This window comes from Oxyura jamaicensis, chromosome Z (assembly GCF_011077185.1).
Source record: "Oxyura jamaicensis isolate SHBP4307 breed ruddy duck chromosome Z, BPBGC_Ojam_1.0, whole genome shotgun sequence".
Classification (NCBI taxonomy): domain Eukaryota; kingdom Metazoa; phylum Chordata; class Aves; order Anseriformes; family Anatidae; genus Oxyura; species Oxyura jamaicensis.
The window spans coordinates 68260965-68281305 of record NC_048926.1 but is presented as its reverse complement, the minus strand read 5'-3'; the positions used below and the strand labels follow the sequence as shown (position 1 = coordinate 68281305).

Below are 20341 nucleotides of genomic sequence, written 5' to 3'. Positions count from 1 at the left end.
TAGTGGAAGAGAGAACAGTGAAGATGCAATGCCTTCTGCAGATTTCAGTACAGAGGAAAACTGGGGTATTGTACCCCTAGGGTATTGCTGGCCTCTGTATACTTGATATTAGGCAAAAGCTTCAAAAATGCAATTTAGGATGTCAGCTCATGCAGGAGTGAGGTGAAATAACTCGCATTGTCCCAAATAATGTAAGTGAAAATCTGCTACTAAGGCGTTGTTTCAACTTCTGCCTTTGGATGCTGAGAGGTCTTTTGGCAGATTATTTCTCAGTGCCAAGGTCAACAGAATTCTGCTGTCCCATTTGCTGTCCCCTTCAGTTGTGTACAACTGCTGTGATGGGTTCTGCTTCAGGGCACTTTGCTCCAACTGTCAGGAATTTTGCAGTATGCAAGTACTGTGTTAGTACATTAAGTCGTGTACCTTATGTTGTTGAAAATAAGGAGCAACTCATCGTCTTGAAAACTGATCTGGAAAATACCCGCTCTTTGCAGAGGTGGCAGTATCCAGTAAGAGCCATCTTTTGTTTCTGCAGGTTAATGAACTCCTTTGGAATGCAGATTCCACGGTCCTGGCTATATGGCTGGAAGAGCTGAAGACTGAAAACTCCAACGCTAACAGTTATGGTGAGAGCACTCTGTGAGGCTTTGGATTCTACACTTACCTGTGAATGTGGTCAGCAGTGGATATTCCTCTGCAGGATAGGAGACTTTGGGCTGGCTTATCTACAGCTTTGAGATCCCTCTGCAGGTTAGGAAGAAAAGCTAGTTAGCTTGAGCTCAAAGCATCTTCCAGGTTGCTGTATCTGGAGGTGGTATTACGTGGAATATTGAGGATGTGATCCCTTCCCTTCTCAGAGAGGGGAGATAGAGGAATTCTAAGAGTCCTTTGATCAAATTCAGGGGTTACAGTTTTCTTGTGCTGGGTGTTGTATGATAGAGCCCATGGTCTTGAGTGAGGGTGAAACTTAAATCACCTGCAGAAGAGCAGTGGGGAGGGTTTGAGATGGGTCTCAAGTAGTAATCTCTGGTATCCTTATTTTTTTATTTTTTCATCTATAGTTCAGCTATGGACCACAGGGAACTATCACTGGTACTTGAAGCAAAGTCTGCATTTTGGCACATTGGAAAAAAATAAGCTGGTGTCACTGCTGTGGGACCCAGTGATCCCATATAGACTGCATGTACTCTGCCAGGGCTGGCAGTACCTCTGCTATGACTGGCACTGGACCACAGACCATGGGATGGGGCAGAACAGCCAGCACGTGGCAAATGTGGCTGTCATAGATGGAGGTAAGGTTCCTGCTTTCAGTAAAGAACCTAATAAGAGACTTTATGACATGAAATTTGTAACAGCTTGGTTTCTTTCTGCTTTCTTCCACAGATAAAGTGCTTGTCACAGCATTCCAGCATGCTGTGGTGCCTCCACCCATGTGTACCTATGAGCTTCAGCTCAAACAAGCAGTTAATCAGGTTGCATTTCACACAGATCCTAAACATAGTGGAGACATGGCTGTCCTGGATGCTGATAACAAGATCACCTTATACAGATACGGTGAGAGTATGTTTCAGTGTTGTTTTTTAAATTAAACTCTGTCCCTGAAACCTGGAGTCAATCTGGGAATAGCTATATAGGGTCTACTTGAGCTACCCAGCACTTTCCGAAGCACTCCTATGAGCAGGGTAATACTCAGTGTGCTGTTGGACAAGAGACCGTTGTTGCAGTCTCTCAGCTATACATTGTGACATTGCAAGGTAGTTCTGTTCCTCAAGGTAAATGTTAATAAGGAGGAGGATGTGCTGGTTGTACATGTAGGGGTGGTATATTTTATTTGCTTCCTGTAGCATCTATTTTTTTAATAAGAATAAAGATGGAAGGGACTAAGTTGGCAGAATGTCTGAACTCTATTTTGTTCTGTGTTTGTTAGGACAGAGGACAGTGAAGGACCCCACTATCAGGTTAGGAGCTGTGGGTGGAAATGGATTTAAAGCCGATGTGGAAACACCACACCTGGATAAAACATACAGGTAATACAGAACTAGTGCAACTGCAGTGGGAAGAAAAGGGCAGTGCCTGGCTGGACGGTCACTGCTGTGACCACTGTCTTTTGGAGTGCTCATCTGTTAACGTGGCTTTATTGTGCTGAGGCTGTATCTTCAATTAGTGCTAGGGACTGGAGAATGCAGTGGGCAGTTCATCCCAAGAAATGCCCTCGACTGCTAGTGACAGCACTGAAGTGGCTTTTCCTGTGCCTGGTGCTCTTGGCCTTGTGGTGCTGCAGCTTTCTCCAGCTCCCAGAGCCACAGGAAGGGCTGTGCAGTGCCCAGGCTTGTGAAGGAACGCATAGGAACCAAGCAGCTTGTATAGCAAGGCCAGTGACAAGGTCAAACAAACAAAAACCTTGCTCTACATTTGTTCCTATACTGAGGTGGCATGGAGACAGTACAGTCTAGGGAAGGTTGGTGGGGCTTCCTGGTTCTCATCCTTCATCTCCTGCCTCTGCGTGTGGTAGGATTTGTGCTTTCAGTGACTTCCATTTTCTGCACTGGACTCCTAGCCATGCTGTGTGTCTCTACAGCAAGGCTGTGCCTAGGAAGATCTTGGCTTTCTGCAGTGAGATTTTTGATGTGAAAACTAAAATCAAGTTCTATTTGCTTCATGGTCTCTCTTACTTCATGACAGGGTTGATCTTGGCAGCAACAGCAATGAGATGATGCATCCTCTTGGGCTCCAATCTCTGACCTGGCTGCCAGATGACAGCTTCCTCGTGGTCAGTCAGGATCAGCATGCTTCTCAGTCTGTCCTTCACCATCTGATTGCAGCACCTCACATGACCAGAACTGAAGAAGAGCACCTGAATTTACGGTACTAGAGATTTCAGTTGTGGGTGAGGTCTGAGAGTGCCTTTGGGCTTAGAAGGAATTAAGTCTCTCCTGCATGCAGTGCATCCTGGAGGCTGTTTGGGGACTGGCCTTGGGGGACTTGGCTGTCTTCCTGCAGGAGAACAAAACAGCTCATGAAGCTGCATGTTGCATAGTGCCTGCATGTAGTCGTAATGCCTGCAACCAGTCTGACAAGATGTGGTATGCCAGCATGCCTATGTCAGTACAGAATATCTCTGTTGCTTTCTCTGAAGTCCAGGCCCGTGGAGTAAGTTTCTCCGTTCTACCCTTTGTCCACTGTCCACATTACTAAAGTCCAGAGAGGAATGGCAGCTGTTGCTACTCCTGTCTTCCTCCAGCTAACTGCTGGGCTTTGTGCAGTCAGCATGAAAGGAAGCCAAGTGGGCTACAAAAATCTGCTTCACAGAGAGATACTGAGAGTCACTTTCTGCAGCACTTACAAGGCAAAGGCAGCGTAATTTGCATATGAACTGTAGAGCAGAACAAAAGAAGTGGATTTTGCAGAATACTTTAAGTGTGCAGACAGTGACTAGCACAGCTAGGCAAACACTAATTGACTCAAGCTGCTGGTGCTTTTTTTTTTGCCAGTGTCAGCTCATGTAAGCATGAAAAGATTGAAGAAGGATGTAAATATTTCAATGATGAAGATATGGGTCCGTTCTGGAGATGTGCACCCTTCGATCTGGCCTCAGGAAATGGAGGATTGGGGTGTTAAATGTATCTACCATGTCTGATGCTCTGTGTCTTCTGTACCCTGCTTCAGGTTGTCTGTGCCTGTAGATGGAGAAGTGATAAGCCTCTGCTGCAGCCCGGTGACCAAAACTGTAGCTCTGCAGCTGGCCAATGGACAGATCCTGAAGTACCTCTGGGGTAAGCTGGACCCTATTAAGGCCCGCTGGCCTAAGGTATAGTTGTTTAAAAATATATATATATATCTTAATGTTTAATGATGATTTGACTTGTAGGTACATGGGTGACCCTTGATAGTAGTTAGTGCTGCATTTCATGCTCCTTCTGGTCCCACAAATTGATTAAAATTACTGATTTTTGTCTGAAAGCAGTTAATGTCATTGAGAATGATAGCTCTGACTTTGTGATTTGAAAATATGACAACTGATTTAGAGGCTTCTGAAGGGGTGACTGGATGCCACATCCTTGGCACTTCTTGTTCTGTAGTGGAATAAAGGTGCTTCCAAGCCCCTAAAAGTTACCACCTTCTTTTCTGCCATATTGTGGACTTGCATTTCATCATTCCTCCTTTCTGTGTCAGACACTCACAGCTGAAGTTTTCTTGAGATTTACATTATGTGGTTGTAATGTCTGAATCTTTGGCTGGAAAACAGTCTGATCTTCTTTGTTCTTTAGAGGCTTCTCCTCCAGTGCTTGAGCCCTGGCAGACTAGTGGTGGCTGTGCTGTCCAGTTCCCCCAGCTTTGCGTGCAGACTGCTCTCACAACAATCGGTGGTGAAGTAAGTAAGACTGTGAGCAGTTTAAATTCCAACTTACTTGTTCTCTGTGTCAAATGTACACCATAATTTTCTGCCCGGGGTCCAATGATACTTCTTAACTGGGTTCTTCATAAGGCCCTATGCAGATCTGACTGCACATCTTTCTGTGCCTTCTAGAGCATTTCTTATGGCTTGCAGGTAACATCCAATCTCCCCTTCCTGTTAATAACATGAATAAGATTGAAGAGCAAGAAATTTCAATTTTAAGATTTCTGTCAGTCACTGCTGTGCACTCTGTGAAAGCAGCATTTTGCTCTGTTATATATGAAGTTATCCTTTTAGCAAATACATCTGCTCTGAGTTACTGCAGATCTACTGCTACTAGTGTTACCTGTTGGTGATGGTTTCTTGATAGTTAAAACAGTTTAAGGAATTACTTGCTATTTTGCTGCTACTTTTAGTGTTTCTTTGCTTCAGTGGGTATCCAGGTGAATGCTGTATGGAGTTGCTTTATGCTCTTCTCTGTACTAGTGTCTATTCTGTTATTTTGCACCAAAAGCTGCTAAATAAAATAAACTAAATGGTCTGGTGTGGCTTTTGCTTTTGTTATGTTTCTGTGACCGGGTAAACCAAGCTAGTTTTCCAGCCAGAAGTATTTAAAGACACTTAGGTAAGCCCTCCTGGAATAGAGATTACCTGACGTCCTGTACAGCTTTTCTAGATCATTCACATGAGGTAGTTGGTACTCAGTTGTAAAGCACTTGAACCCATTGGTAGTCACTGTGGTGAAACACAGGAGATTGTGACACTGATTCCTTACACTTGTCATCCTTTTCATTTACAGGAGGTGATCCTGGGCCTCACAGATCGATGCCGATTTTTTGTTAATGACACTGAGGTACCAAAGCATTTGACCATTACTTTGTCCCCTTTTCCTCTGCCAAAGGCAGACTTCCTTTTCTGCTGTATACAGCAGTAAACATAGTAATTTTTCTACAGGTTGCTTCCAGCATCACCTCATTTGCAACATACAATGAGTTTTTGTTGGTGACAACCAACTCCCACACCTGTCAGTGCTTCTGTTTGAAGGACATAACAGTGAAAGGTAAATCCCAGTTCTGCCTGTCTGCTGGCAGCTCATGGCCATTGTCTTGGAACTGCAATGTGTCCCCATTTTTCCACATCCAAACCTGCTGTATTTAGGTAATTCAAAGCAGCTACTTCAAGACAGAGGAAAAGAGCCACTTGCAAAAATCTGCAAGAGAGGAAGAGCACGGGAGATTGACTCTAAATGTCATGCATTCCTCCCAGGGGACAGGATTTGTCATATGGAGTTGTTCCTTCACTGTTTCCAACTTAGCTCTGCATTCAGCTTAACTCTGCATTCCCTCCCTCCCTTCAAGTTCAAAAAAGGAAAAGGTGCTCTGGTATTCAAGGGCATGTGGCAGAGAAGGGAGGTTTCTGTCCATTAGGAAGATGAGGCCCTCATGAAGGTCAGGATGACAGGTTATTGGTGCTTTACACCTTTCAGTGCTCCTCTCTGCTGCATTAAGCTTTACGATCCTGGTGTTTAGAGGACGTATCTCTACTTTGTACACAGTGCTCAGCACTAAAAGGTTCTCAACGTGCTTGCAGCCATTAAGGACCATTGATGTATTGTTGACTGAGCTGGTGAAGTAGGAGACCTTGCAGAGCTACACAGGAAAGCTGTCCAGGTGGCACTGTGCAGTGGTGTGTGTGTGTGTCTGCTGATAACTCTGATGTCTTCAGCCCTTCAGGCTGGCCTGAGCAGTGCTGCAGCCCCTAACAGTGAGACCCTGCGCAAGGTGGAGCGAGGCTCGCGTATCGTCACCGTTGTGCCTCAGGACACAAAGGTTGTGCTGCAGGTCAGTGTTCTGCCCATGTCTGCTGAGGTTTGCTGTCGGGGTGTAGAGGGCTTGTCTCAGGAAGTTGCAGATCAAACTGCAAATAATGCACGAAGCACTACAAAGCTGATCTCCTGTCCTGCTGCAACACAGCACCTCCAATCTCCAGGCTAGATAAAGAGCAATTTTGAACATGTCTCAGGGAGTTAGTTTGAGCACAGGCAACTGTGTGCGTACCAAACTGGGGGTGTTGTTTAAATTCCTACTGGCTGAAGCAGACTAATGTTACGTATTGCGGCCTCTCCTGTGAATCTCAGACCTGCCTCTTAGTACTTGCTGTATGTTCTAGCAGCCCTCCATTAGATTTGGCATTAAGTTTGTCCAGAGTTTGGAGTTCTGCGCTTGCTCTTGAGAACCAGCAGAGGCTCACAGAATATGAAAGGATTCATCTGTAATGGACCTCTGGAGGTCTGTAGCCTAACATCCTTGTAAGAGCAACAAGAACCTGAAAACTAGTTCAGTTTGCTTTGTGTTTTGTCCTGTTGTGGGGAGTCTGGCCTGAGGAAGGAATGTTTCTGAGCTGAGAGAATTTTCAGATGATTCAGGTTAATTGAAACTGTTCTTTGAAGTGAACAAATAGGCACGTGAAACTGCAAATAGCAGACAAGCCTAGAAGAGTTAGCCTGTCCTCACTTTGTCTTCAAGGTAGACTAAGTAGCTACGAGAAATAATGATGTGGATCTTATGCTATAGATGCCAAGAGGAAATCTGGAGACTGTTCACCACCGAGCTCTGGTTCTTGCCCAGATTCGGAAGTGGCTAGACAGGTAAATGGCACCCGCGTATTCTGGTCTTGCCTCCCCCATGCTGAGCTATTTAGAGGCTGGATGCCCATCTCTTGTAGTGCTGCAGAAGGATGGGAGTCTAGACTCAAAGGAACTGGCTTTCTAGGTAGGAATGAAACTGTTTCTGGGTCTACCACCTAGAAACCCAAATTTCATCTGTCCTGTCTGCCTCACATTTCACCATTGAAGGACTTAGGGTGTACTGAGACTGCATGGTTGGGGGAGATCTTGGCTTGCTCCATTCTCCAGACATTTTGACCTCTTTGTGACTTCGATTGCTATTTTTCATGTTGTATTTGTTAAATAATTTTATGTTCAAGTTTTCTGAAACAGAAGTTTTTCCATTAAATTTAAATGTAGTTCTCTAAGAGAGGAATATAAAAATGCAAAGCCTGTCTCTGACCTATTGCAACCTGATCTACTGGTCAGCTCAACTGCAGAGGCTGGCAGTGAACAGGATTGACCTCACAGAGTTTTTCTGGAAGGCAGGCTATATGGCTTGTTGCCTAGGCTATTGTTCCCCTCCAGCCGGGTCTGTAGTTACCTCTAGTGAGTTGCCTCTATTTGTGGATATTGTACTTATCCAATATGTAAACTATCGCTCTTCACTCATGCCCCCAGGCTTATGTTCAGGGAAGCATTTCAGTGTATGAGGAAGCTGAGAATCAACCTCAATCTTCTCTATGACCACAATCCCAAGGCAAGTATGCACAGTTCTGTTGTGTCCTTTTCCGTATCCATCTAGTCTGGTTGGATTCCTTCATTTTGTACATTCAAAGAAGGTCTTTGAACTTGCTCCTGTAGTTACTGTACTTGTCAGAATAACAGTAGCAATACTCTTTTTCATTTCAGGTGTTTCTGGAAAATGTAGAAACCTTTATCAAGCAAATAGATTCTGTGAATCATATCAACTTGTTTTTCACAGAACTGAAGTGAGTATAATTCTGCAAATGGAAGCATGCATTTAATTGATGGTGGATTGTTTTGCCAAAGTATTGGCAGTTTTTCAGTTTCACTGGAAGGACTCAGACAGAAATCTGATGTGCTGGGTCATAAAAACTCAAGTGAGCTCAGTTGTTTCAAGGAAAGTAAGTGTATCTTTTGGGGAATTCCAACTTGCAGGCCATAATTAGATTTTTCCACTAAGGGATTAGGACACGATCTGACTGCTTTGACTTGTCTTCTGGCTTTCTGTACAAGGATAAATGTCAATAGAGAAGGTTTTGTATCCCTGTAAAGAGGGACATGACAGCCCTGCTTATCTGAGACCTGAGGCCAGTATAGTTGTTTAGATTCCCAAATCAGACCCCCTGATTTCTTTCTCAGAGGTTGAGTGACAAAGAGCTTTTAAGGTACTGGTAGCTTAAAGATTTCTCAGGCTTGCTGAAGTAATTTGTTTGGGAACTAGAGCTAACACGCATCTTCTCTGTGTTTATTTTCAGTTTTGACCTGACCTTAAATCTTTGTCTATAAGTAAAATCAAATTACTTAATTTTCGGAAGTGTTCTTTGCTCAACGTCTCCACAGTGGACTTAGTAGAATGCAGCTGTATCTTGAAAATACTGTCTTCAAAGTTTTGTGTAACTACAGTAGTTCCGACCAGTTCTTTTTTTTCAGTACCTCATTTGGCTAAGAATCAATTGGGATGGATAAGAGATGTTGGAGAGCTTTCTGGTAGTGTGGCAGATTGCGTGTCTGTACTGAATGACATATGAGCTATTTTGTTGAGTAATTACTTTCTGTGTACATTTCTGTGTTCTGATGTTACTGTCTTTGTGCTGAGCTATGTGATGGACCAGGCTGGTATTCGTGTCTTTTTATTTAGAGAAGAAGATTTCACAAAGAGCATGTACCCGTCTCTGAATGGTAGCAGTAATGCTCAACCACGTCAGCATCTCGATCAGAAAAAAGTAAACCTCGTATGTGATATGTTGAGAGTTGCCATGGAACGCATTGACCCTGAAAAGTGAGCATTTGCTTATGGTGAAGGAACCATTAGAGAGATTTCTGCTAAATCACCTGAAGAAAAGCAAAGCTGTCCTTAATATCAGTTATTTTGCTTTGGATCCTCTGAGGTGAACCTGTGCTCTGCGAAGCTTATATCACTGTACCTTCTATCTGCTGAGGATACCCTTCTGGAAAGCACAGCATCTAATAATTCCAGAGAGAGCAAAATATCTTTTCCCCTAAGTATTAAAGTAATAGAGGCAGGACGCCTACCAGGGTTTAAAAAATGCACCGAATTTAGGAACACTGTGTGACATGGGGGATGGAGAGAGATGAGCAAGATTGTCATCCCAGGGAAATGCTGGCTTTATGGAGCAGATGGCATTTCAGAGAAACCTCAGCTGTTCTGTCTGAGACTGAATTATTTTTGTAAATCTTCAGCTGTATTTCTGAATGGTTACCTTTTTGTCACTATCCTCTTTGGATGAAGCAAGACTAGACAAAACAAAAGGGTGGAAAAATAGGATATCAGTGGTTGGTGAAGCACAGTGTTAAACCCTGGGCAACTTATGTGTGAAACAGTGGATAGAGGAGCAGCAGACAGTGGGTTGTTGTTGTACCTTGAAAACTTAGACACTTTACAGCAAACAGTTTGGGTAATCAAAGCATTTCCTTACATAGGAAACCTATTTTGAAATGGTAGATGTGAATAATAGGAAAGTGGAAATAACCTCCTAGAAAGCTTTCATTTTTATTAAAAAAAAAAAAATGCCAAATCTGATCTGGAAAATTGCACCCAGCAATCTGAGCTTTTTGATGTTACCTCTCCATTCATGCTGGCTGGCATAGTAAGAAAGCTCATTCTACCCAAAACACACCTCTAGTCTTGTAATATGTTTGGGAAAATGTGCTATTTAAAAAAAAAAAAGGGGGGGGGGGGGGGGGAAGCTAAATTTCTTTGGTATATTTTGGTTCTTTTCTCTTTATGTGTTTTCCTTGAAAAAGCTTGGAATATGTGAGTAGTTTTTTTCTTTCACAGAACTGTAGAATGGTTTGGGTTGGAAGGGACCTTTAAAGATTATCTTTTCTTTAAAGAAAGTGTTGTCTCACTTTTTCATCTACTGCTTCTGTTTTCTTTAGATACTGCCTATCAATATTGACAGCACATGTAAAGAAAAATCCTCCAGAACTGGAAATTGCTCTCCAGAAGGTTCATGATCTTCGAGGTGTTGTATCAGGAACCCAAAAGAATTGAAAATATGTGGAGCATGTAGCATGGTTTACCCTGAAAATTATTTTAAGGTGGCTGTTTGTGGAGGCTGTCAGGAAAAAATAAATGTTTCTGAAACTATGAAAGTTGAAACTGCTGTTAATAGAACAGCAGCTCATCGGTTAAGATGAGTAGTCTTGTACTTATCCTTGGTAAGTTTTGTACTTACCCTTGGCTCATCCTCTGTCTAGGTATGCCAGCAGATAGGCGAGATCTGGAGTCTTGCAGTTCAGAACCCAGTTTCTCCATGGAACAGGAGGTTCCTGTTCTAGGTCCTGATACCTGAAACTGTTAGACTCTACTTTTATTCTGTGCTGATACTTCTGACTTGTCACCATTGTGCGCTGCACAAATTACTGCCCTTGGGATGTTTTTTGAAGTTGTGTGGGAAAGACTCCACAAACAGCCAAGTAACCCCTCCTGCAAGATGGAATGAGCCATTAGTTTGGTGGTCTTTATGTGGTGTTAAGGTTGTGCTAGATACTGCATACATCCCTCAGACCAGTGTTCCACTGCTAATGATGTGACTGATCTTGTGTTTCTTTCATTACAGAGAGACTTTCTCCAAATGTCACAGCCGTGAGTGCAGAGGAAGCACTAAAATACCTGCTTTTCCTTGTGGATGTCAATGAATTGTATGATTATTCCCTGGGCACATATGACTTTGATTTAGTCATCATGGTGGCAGAAAAGTCTCAAAAGGTCTTGGTTTACAGTTTCAGTGAATAATTTTTCTTTCCCAAAGGTTTCTTGTAGTCTCTGAATCAGCCCACGTGTTTTATTAGTCGTAGCTCTCTGCACAGGCAGGATTCCAGTTGCTCAGGTCCTCTGTGTGTTTGGGGTGACGCTAGGAATATAGCATGCCTCTGCATCCATTTCTGAGCACAATTTAGAGAACTTGTTTGTGCTGACAGTGATACAGGTCTGTCCTAGAGCAGCACTGCAGAGCAGGAGAGGACTGTGGTCTAAGGCATAGTGGCTGCATGCTAGTTCTGTACTCTCTCAATTTTTGCTTAGTTGCTGGTGGCTACAACAATAGTGTGTCTCTTCTAGCATCTGTAACTTTAAGTCTCATTGAAAATCCCCATCAGGATCTTCACAGAGTTTCCTGATGTTACTGCAGAGCCTGTTGCCTGTCAATTAAAACATCCTATTCATGTTAACAGGCTTAAAACACAGCAGTGTGATTTTCATGACTCTTCTGGTGTGGAAGATACTAGACAGCTTTATAAAAGCAAATTTGCATATGATAATAGCTAATAGTAAACAATATTCAGTACGATACATATCAAATACATGGGAATTTTAAGTATCACTAGTCTCTGAGTACTGCTGAAGTTCATTTGTGAGACTGGTAATTTAAGTTACAAGGCAAGAGTACATGCACAGAATTGATTCTCCAGGATGGCTTACATTTTAATAAGAAATCTTCTTTAGTGTATTATCATATAATTTAAAACTTGATGCTGTCTGCTGTTGAAGATGGGGTTGAGTAAGGATCTTACCAGACTAACTAAGCTGCTGTTTTTATTATTCTTCACAGGACCCAAAAGAATACTTACCCTTCTTAAATACTCTCCAGAAGATGGAGACCAATTATCAGCGGTACACAATAGACAAACACTTGAAGAGATATGCAAAAGCTCTTGGACACCTCAGCAAATGTGGTAGGTGTCCTGCACATGCGGCATCTTTAAGAAATTCTGTAATAGAACATTTCTTTTTCAAAGAACCTTTGGGGGGAAATAGCAGAAGAAGGAGAAAAATTTCACAAGGTCGTCATCTCTCCTGGTAATGCTTGGTTGACTTATGCTCCATAGTTTTTGTAGGGTAGCTTGGGGCAGGGAGAAAGGTGGGCATGCGTTTACTGCCATGTGATCATGAAACATAAGTCTTTGTTTTCCTCCAGTTGTCGGTGACTTGTCCCCAATTAACTCTGCTGGCAAAAATGAAACAAACCTTAAGAAAGTGAATCCCTTGGGTTTAGAGTGGTAGAGTAGGTGCACGTATGATCTTGCACCCAAGCATCTCTTGTTGTTTCTTAATAAAATGAACCCAGACTGGCTGGGGTCCGTGAGAGTCACGTGCTTTCTTTTGTTGCTACAAAAAAAAAAAATCTCTGCAGGTCCTGAACACTTTTCTGAATTTCTGAACTTGGTGAAAGATCAGAATCTGTATTGTGAAGCCTTGAAGCTGTACCCCTCCAGCACTCAGGAGTACAAGGTGTGTAAACATGTGACCCTGTAGCATACAAATTCTTAGTTCTCCCACATAGTTGTTTGCATATCCCCCACACCTTGAGTGAGGGCAGGAGTGAGACAACAGTCACTTGCATTCAGGTTTTGTAGGGCGTTGCTCCTCCTTTGTTGTCTGAGACCCTTCTCCAGCATACATGGAATTACTCTTAGCACTGAGCCTACTAGGTCTGGTCACTGAAAGAGTGAGTGGGTGTTACTTCTTTGATCTCATGTCCGAGAGAGCACCTGGGAGTTTGGTTGCTGCTGCACTGTCTTGTGGTGTACTCATTTTGATGTTTGTGATACAGGTTTTCTGTGTGGCACTTGCAGGTTGTATGGGAGCATTTTGTTTGTAAACTATTCTGGAGAGTGTTAGAAAGCTTGAGGCACTCTTAGACATGCCGTTTTGTAGCATGTAGGGTCCCTTGTATATTTCAGTACTAAAGAACTGTAGCTTCCCCAAGGCTATAGTCAAATGTAAATGGATGCATTTAATTTAATTCAGATTTTTTAAAATACATAACAAACAAGCCTCTGTAAAAGAAGTTGATGAAGTAAGAAGGGTGATGCAGAAACTTGTCTTTCTGCAGCAGGGTGAAAGTAGAAAGGTCTCTCTCAAGAGAGATTTGTTTCTGGCTTAACATGGAGTCTTTTATTCTTTCTGTATTATTCCAGTCAAATATATCATCCCCTTGTTGGTAGAGATTGTGAGCTTTGAACAGCCTAGAGGAGCTGCATGTATTGATTTTGAACAGCCTATGCATACAGAGTTCAAGGGCTTACACCCTGCCTTGCCCCAGTTGTTGACTCCTATGGTGATACAGTTCCAGGAGACATAACGAAAATTACTGGTTTGAGTAGGGAAGAAGGGGCTAATTTCCTGCAGTTTGTAGATTACCCAGCTTGGGAAGTTAGGTATTTCCTCATGTTTCTTGCATTAGTACTGTGTGAAAAGTCTGCATGTGCTGATCGACAACCCTTCAGCTGATACAAAGTTTGAAATAAGCTAGGACATTGTGCCAGGAGGTTCCTAAGGGGATAAAAAGCCAGAGAGGCTTTTGTTGATGTCCACTTAGTTCTCACTAGTGTAGGACTGCTGCTGACTCCACAGCTGATGTCTTACTTCTCTTTTGTCCCTGTGCTGCAGGATATCAGCGATGCATATGGGGAGTATTTGATTCAGAAGCAGCTTTATGAACAGGCTGCACTGATATTTGCTCGGGCTGGCATCTTTGCAAAAGCACTCGATGCGTTTCTGAACAGTGGCAGCTGGCAGCAAGCCCTGTGCATGGCTTCACGGCTTGGTTACACGACGGATAAGCTGTCCAGCCTGGCACAGAGCATGGCAGGTAGGTCTTGAGAGGGTGGAGGTGAGCAGACCAAAACTGGCAGCTCTTATTTCTCATTCATTCTGATTTTTCATTAAAATCAGAGAAAACCTCAGTCTTCAGTGTTTTTCTTAAAGGACTTTAATTTCCATGGGTTTGTGTGATTGCACATCACCTTTGTTTCTCACAAGAACCAAAAGGTGCTGGGGCTGAGCTGGTTGGCACCCTGGAGTTGCCGAGCTAGTTGTGGCCTTGTCTACATGGAGCTGACTGGTTCTTTTACTTTCCTTGCAACCTGTTCCTGAACTGCTATTCCAAATTGCTTCCTTGGTTAACCTCAGGGAATGGAGATTCTTTAAAGCATCTGATATGACTGAGGCCTCCAGACATCATTGACACAGATACCACCTAGTCACAGACCTTAAAGGCTGTTGGAGAATTCGGTGCTCCATCTTCATGTTTTCTCCTTAATGCCTGCTAGTACAGGCTGGTACACGTAAAGCTGTGTGTGAGTCCTACTGCAGGAAAAAAAAGATGGGTTGTCGTAGAGTTTGTGCTCACTAGGAAACATGAGGCTTCATGCATTAAATGTGTTGTGGGCCTCGCATGTATTTCAGCAAGAGACGTGGAGCATCATCCTGGGTTTTGCCATATTCGGAGGCAGAGTTTATGAAGAGCCCCTTAAACAGTGGGAATGGCTTCTGGGAGTGATCTTCCAGTTTTAGATATTTCAGTATTTTCTTTTTCTATTACTTAATGCAGTTTGGATCCTTGATGACTTGCCTTTAACACTTTCTAGCGCCCCTCTTAAATCACAACTGTAATTTAGCAGGATGAGCACATACAAGCTGTCTTCAATGCAATTTGCTTAGCTAATTTCCTCCTTTTTTTTTTTTTCCTGGCCCTGTGTATCATTTTCTCACACCCTAGCAGAAAAGCCAGTGCCAAAGCTAGTCCTGAGTTTTAAGGGACTAGAAGCCCTGAATCCCATAGATTTGATGTTTCCTGTCTGTACCACACAGAGAGCAACAGACACAATTCTCCTAGCAGATAGCGAGACTGTGATACACTGAAGCTTTCAAGAGAGATTTCCTGTTTACATCCTGCCTTCCTCCACTTAGGAGACTCTTCACTATTTTTGTCTAATACTGTAGGGGAGAGGTTCTTCAAGTGGCTGTGAGAGACAAGAATCATCAATTTCACAAGCAACTGGCTGATGATGATACAGGTTAATGAATTCTTGACATCAGGCAGCCCTTCTTTTTATCATACAAATTAAATAAGCGTCTGAGCAGGTAGAAGGTGCTACAGTGAGTGGGGTGTTCCTCTACTTCATTGTTGTGTAGTAGAAAATCCAGCTGCTCCTGAAAAGCTGAACTCCACCTTTTCTCATAGGAAAACTGGTTGAACAGAGAAAGCATGCAGAGGCAGCCATGCTCCTGGAGCAGTACACTCAGGTAATGTGCCTCTTCTGTCTGTGCCCCAGTAACATCCTCTGTCCAAGATATGCTCCATCTTTTATTTTCTCTGTTCTCCTGGGCCACATGTGACTCCGTATGTGCTGACTAGAGAACAGTCTGTGCCACGAGTTCTTTTTGGGAGGGCAGAGAAGGTCTGGGTGATGCAGCAATCAGGGAGTATTTGAATGATGTGTGCCCAGGTTTTCTGCTCATGAAGAACTCTGCTTTTGTATGAAAAGGTTTCTGTTCAGAAAGCTGAAGTATGAGCGCTGGAATAAAGAAGACTGAGTTCCAGAGGCACTTTCCGTTCAAAAGGGGCTTTTGTTGCATTTGTGTTTTTTTTTTGTTTGTTTGTTTTTAATGAGAGCTTTTCGTTTGTGTCAGCACTCCAAAGTATGGGGGCACAGCAGTGTTTTTGTGACTGATGCTGCTAAGTAGAAGCATGTGTCATGTAGGTGCTACCTAAATGTGTATTACTAGCATCAGTAGCAGCAGTTGCTCTGTCTTTCCAGGACTACGAAGAGGCTGTTCTCCTCCTTCTAGAAGGGGCTTTCTGGGAAGAAGCTTTAAGACTGGTAAGGCATTTCAAATCTCAAGAACCAGAAATACTGTCTGGATTGCAAGAAGTGGATATAATTTTTTTTTTTTGGAGTGTGAGAACAGGGATGGAGTCCAGGTTAGATCTTCAAATAATATCTCACTTTCTTTTCCTGATCCAGATTCACAAGTATGATAGATTGGATATCTTGGAGACCAACTTCAAACCCGCCATCTTAGAAGGTAAATCTGTGCAAGAACACGACACTTAGCTGTGCTGTGGAAGTGGAAGAAGGTCTTATCTGGGTCTGTGGGAAGCCATAGCACACTCGTACTGGAAGCTGTATGGAAGGATGCTTTGATTCTGCACAGCTGATGTTGTCCAGTTAGCTGCATGTGGCAGCATTCTACTGAACGTTTGAAGCTCTGCTGTTTCTATAGGCTCTTTTTAGTTTAGTTGAGCTTTTGAGCTTTTTCAGACTTGACAGTCACAGACTGCAAAGGAGTAGGTGTTTACATGTCTATGAACAAGGAAAACAGCCCTTGTTCCAGCACACAAATGTGTGGTGACAGATTTATGGGCTAAGAAAACTGCTGTTTGTTATAGAAGCTCTTTTGAAAATATTATTTGATACCTGTAGTCTCTCTTCAGTACAGAAAAATGTTTGATAGCTGTCAGATGTTCTTTGTTCTCATGCTATGGGCAATAGGCTATTTGAGCTGAGGGATATTTTTAGTTAGCTTGAACCTAATTAATGTAAAGAGATGTGTTCACAGAGCTTTCTTCTCTTCCTGTATTAGAAACAGACTCTTGTTCCAGAGATGCTTGTCTAGCCAGTTAGGTCTTTCTGCACCCAGGTGCATTTAAGCTTGGTGTGCTCTTGCATTACTAGCTTTGAATTCCACTTGAGTCCTTTTGGGTGCTTTACACCTGACTTCCAAGGTGCTTGATGGACTGTGCTCCCCTGTACAATGTTCATGTTCTTACCTTGGATCTGATTTATTTTTTTTTATTGAGCAGCCCAGAAAAGTCAGCTGATTTTCCTAGATTCTCAGAAAACAGCATTTCTTCGCCACAAGAGTCGCCTGCAGGTGGTCCGAGAGCTGAAGGAGAAGGCTAGTGAGAGCCTGCATGGTTTGTATTGAAATGCATATGACTTTCTTCTGCATAAGTAACTGTGATCATCCCTTGTTTTTAATTCTGGGGTTCTCATTTAATTTACCCTGGTGGAGCTGCAGTGTACCCTCTTGTAGCTCCAGTGGTATCTACCACCACAGAAACAGCATTCTTCTCACCTCACCCCTTGCACCGTAGTTGAAGTGCAATTGATTGATCTTGACCATTCCATAAAGAGCTTTATTTTCACTGCTATCTGTGTCACAGCTCTCCTGGGATAAAAATGCTAAACACAACTGAGAGCACTTCAGAATGAGACGGCGCTGTCTCCACAATGGCAGCTTGCCTGGGTCAGACCGTGCTCAGCACATCCTTTGTGCTGAGTACCTACTAGGCATACTCACCTGCAAGAATACACTGGCTTGGGAAAGTTTTCTGAAAGTAGAACGTTCTGTCCTGGTCCAGATTTGCTGCACTGAGATTGTCATCCCTCTGAGTGTGCCATTGAATAATCACAGTCCCTGCCAAGGCAGAGGAGCAGTACTCTTCTCACAATTTCTGTTTCTTCTTGTGTGCCGGCTGAGGGGGCTAAGAGCTGCAGGGCTCCGGTGCACCGACAGGTAGAACGAATCTGCCCAAGCTGCTTTTGCAGAAAGCCACGTAGGTTACCCATAGAGAATGCTTGGAATAACTATGACCTTTTTCCATACTGTGACAGTTGTTAATGTGTTTTGCAGATTATGAAATGCCAAATTGCCCAGAACTGGATCTCTTCTCTGAAACCAGCAGTGTTGTGACAGCTAGTGACATGAACAGCAAATACTCACACAGCAATTCAAGAATATCAGCGTAGGTATCTGCCTCCAAATTAGATGGTGGCTGCCCTGGCATCAGCCTTTATTTGGGAGGGCAGTTTGCTCATGTTTGGCATGCTCTTCCTAGCAGCTGTGCATGCCTTGAAATTGTTTTAATTACAGGCATTTCTTGGTTATTTTAACTGTTACTGGAGGGGAGACAGCAGAAAATGCCAGAAGCTAGTAGTGCAGCAGGAACGGAATGCCCAGCAGAGGAGCTATGAGCACAGGCTCTGTGCAGGAGCTGGCTCTGTAGGCAGCTGGCACATTGCCAAAATAGCTGGCTGTGGGAGTTTTGACACAGGAAGTAGGCAGAGTTTCTCAAACATTAACAGCTTGTGCTCTTTGTCTTAAGCTTTACGTTTTAATAGTTGGGGCTCGTTATATAATTTCATACCTGTTCTCTTCCCACAGTGAGCTTCTGTATTGCTTTTGAGTGCTCTTCATAATATAAGGTGCAGTGTGGGGCAGGCTACATTAAAGGTTGGTGTAGTTTGTGGGGCCACTTCTGGACTCCATAGTTGAAATCTTGAAAAGATACAGCTGTGGAAAAAGCACGGTTTTTTTAGGGCACATTTTGTGGCCCAGATAAAAAGAAATTGAGAATGCAACCATAGTATTCAGCATACCTGTGTCAAGTGTGCTGATCGTTTTGGGTTATTAGGTAACTAATACTGGCCTGTGATTAGAAGTTGTTTTCCTGTGGTAATGGACCAGGAGCTGGACTGTGTTAGTGCACAGCTTGTGGAGGTAGCAGAAATTAAAATTTGCACAGGTGAGCACAGACCATGGCACCAAATTGTTCTGAGTGGAGTTGAGCTTTGCCTGCTAGCAACCATTGTCAAACAACTTACCCTACTTTGTGCTTAGAATGATGCTTTGGCCTTACTGGAACACTAAGCAGTTGTGTTTGTAGAAGAGAAACTGTAGGACAGCTTCCCAGCCCAACTACTGACTTGTGTTTCAGACCACAAAGTATATTGGTTGAGTAGTGTTTTAAACACTGATGCAAAGATACATCAGCTAACATACAGACGCTTTTTACTGGAGAGATTAAGGGCTTAGGTAACAACTTGCATGCATGCTGTTGACATTCCTTCAAATTCACCCTGTTACAGCTAATCCTTGTTGCACACAGTAGAATTAAGCATCCTTCTTTTCCAGGCGATCCTCAAAGAACCGGCGCAAGGCTGAACGCAAGAGATACAGCTTGAAGGAGGGCAGTCCTTTTGAAGATGTGGCCCTTCTGGAAGTCCTGGGAGAAAACATCCGTGCTGTTGAGAATGTGAAAGGTAGGATGCAGTGATCTTCATCCACTCTCCAACTTGTGAGCACAGTCAGCCTCCTGTTCTTCATAGGTATGCTGAGGAGAGGAGCTTCATGGTGTGTAAGACTGTCTGTGGTGGACTTTTATTTAGTTCATCTTCCTCTGCAAGGAGGAATAACTAATAGTGTGAGCTCTCCTCATTTGAAATTTTGGGAGCGAGTAAATGAGGACTTATCACTGCCATGACAGGTTTAGCTCACATTTTGTACTCAGGCACTCTAGCAGTTAGGTGGGGACAAAGAACCAGTTCTGTTTTGTTGCTCCCTGTCCTGTATCATGATACCAGAGCAATATAGCTGTTTATTTCACACTCCTATGTTAAATACCATTGCTTGGTATTCTGTTCACTCTCCAGGAGATGTACACATCCTTCTGAAGCAGCTTGTACTGTTTGGTTTTGATGAGCAAGCTGTGGGACTGCAGCAAGTCCTGGAAGAGGTTTTGCAGCTGATGGAGACCTCGATCCCAGAAATCTGGACTCCAGATGTGCAGCAGAGTTCTCTCAACCCGGTCCGTGCTCATCTGCAATGCTTATGATGCCTGCTGTACAATACCAAGTAATTGGTAGTGCTTTGCATTCTTCAGCAAAGAACACAATCTTTCCCTGGCACTCCAGATCTGCCCCTTTTTCTACAGACTTTAGGTAGATACTATGTGTAGTACATTATAGGAGTGCTGCAGCTTCTGAATCAGTATGCCCTAGATAGGTGTGACAGATACAGCCTGCTGTGTCTGTCCCACTGAATACCATGTTGGACATGATCAGATCCCATAGGGCATGTGTTAATTTGTCCTCGTAGCGACTTCTTTTCATAAGCTCTACCTTAAGCAATTTCCAGAACAAAGGAACACTTTTCCAGCCCTAATGGTTGAAGTGTTAGCATAGCTTTTATGTAGTGGAATAGTGGTTGTCCATACCGTTATCATGAGATGAAAAGTGAACAGATTGGTCAATTTGGTCTGAACCAGAGTATCATAAAAAGTATATTGCAAAAAGGTGAGTTTTACCAAGCTTCTAGGCTTCAGCTTAACACAGAACTAAGAAATCATGAGGACTATACTAGGTCCCTTCCAAAGTAAAAGTCTTTCTATAAAACAAGTTGTTTCTGAGCATTCAAGGTGAACACAAGATACCCCCAGTATCTTTTCCCTTACCACTGATTAATCTGTCCATTTAAGGGGAGATTAAAACTGCTGAATGTG

The 20341-nt window shown here is 43.2% G+C and overlaps 1 protein-coding gene and 1 long non-coding RNA gene across 2 annotated transcripts in view; one reads left to right on the top strand and one right to left on the bottom strand.

The window, feature by feature from the left end:
- ELP1 (elongator complex protein 1) overlaps positions 1-20341 on the top strand; it is a 32725-nt gene that overhangs the window by 8419 nt on the left and 3965 nt on the right. Inside the window, exons 9-34 of the mRNA XM_035310949.1 lie at positions 536-626; positions 1062-1292; positions 1384-1554; positions 1928-2027; positions 2683-2865; positions 3667-3773; positions 4269-4372; positions 5196-5249; positions 5351-5456; positions 6122-6237; positions 6970-7043; positions 7683-7761; positions 7914-7993; positions 8887-9027; positions 10149-10234; positions 10832-10980; positions 11822-11945; positions 12404-12501; positions 13663-13864; positions 15239-15300; positions 15816-15878; positions 16023-16083; positions 16862-16975; positions 17695-17806; positions 18976-19103; positions 19494-19648. Coding sequence (XP_035166840.1) covers positions 536-626; positions 1062-1292; positions 1384-1554; positions 1928-2027; positions 2683-2865; positions 3667-3773; positions 4269-4372; positions 5196-5249; positions 5351-5456; positions 6122-6237; positions 6970-7043; positions 7683-7761; positions 7914-7993; positions 8887-9027; positions 10149-10234; positions 10832-10980; positions 11822-11945; positions 12404-12501; positions 13663-13864; positions 15239-15300; positions 15816-15878; positions 16023-16083; positions 16862-16975; positions 17695-17806; positions 18976-19103; positions 19494-19648 — 2991 coding nt within the window. The remainder of the gene's footprint in view (positions 1-535; positions 627-1061; positions 1293-1383; positions 1555-1927; positions 2028-2682; positions 2866-3666; positions 3774-4268; positions 4373-5195; positions 5250-5350; positions 5457-6121; positions 6238-6969; positions 7044-7682; positions 7762-7913; positions 7994-8886; positions 9028-10148; positions 10235-10831; positions 10981-11821; positions 11946-12403; positions 12502-13662; positions 13865-15238; positions 15301-15815; positions 15879-16022; positions 16084-16861; positions 16976-17694; positions 17807-18975; positions 19104-19493; positions 19649-20341) is intronic.
- LOC118156752 lies at positions 16691-20157 on the bottom strand. Its single transcript, XR_004746418.1, has 3 exons — positions 20147-20157; positions 16999-17004; positions 16691-16800 (listed from the first exon to the last, which is right to left on the bottom strand). It is a non-coding gene; the product is annotated as an uncharacterized LOC118156752 (long non-coding RNA).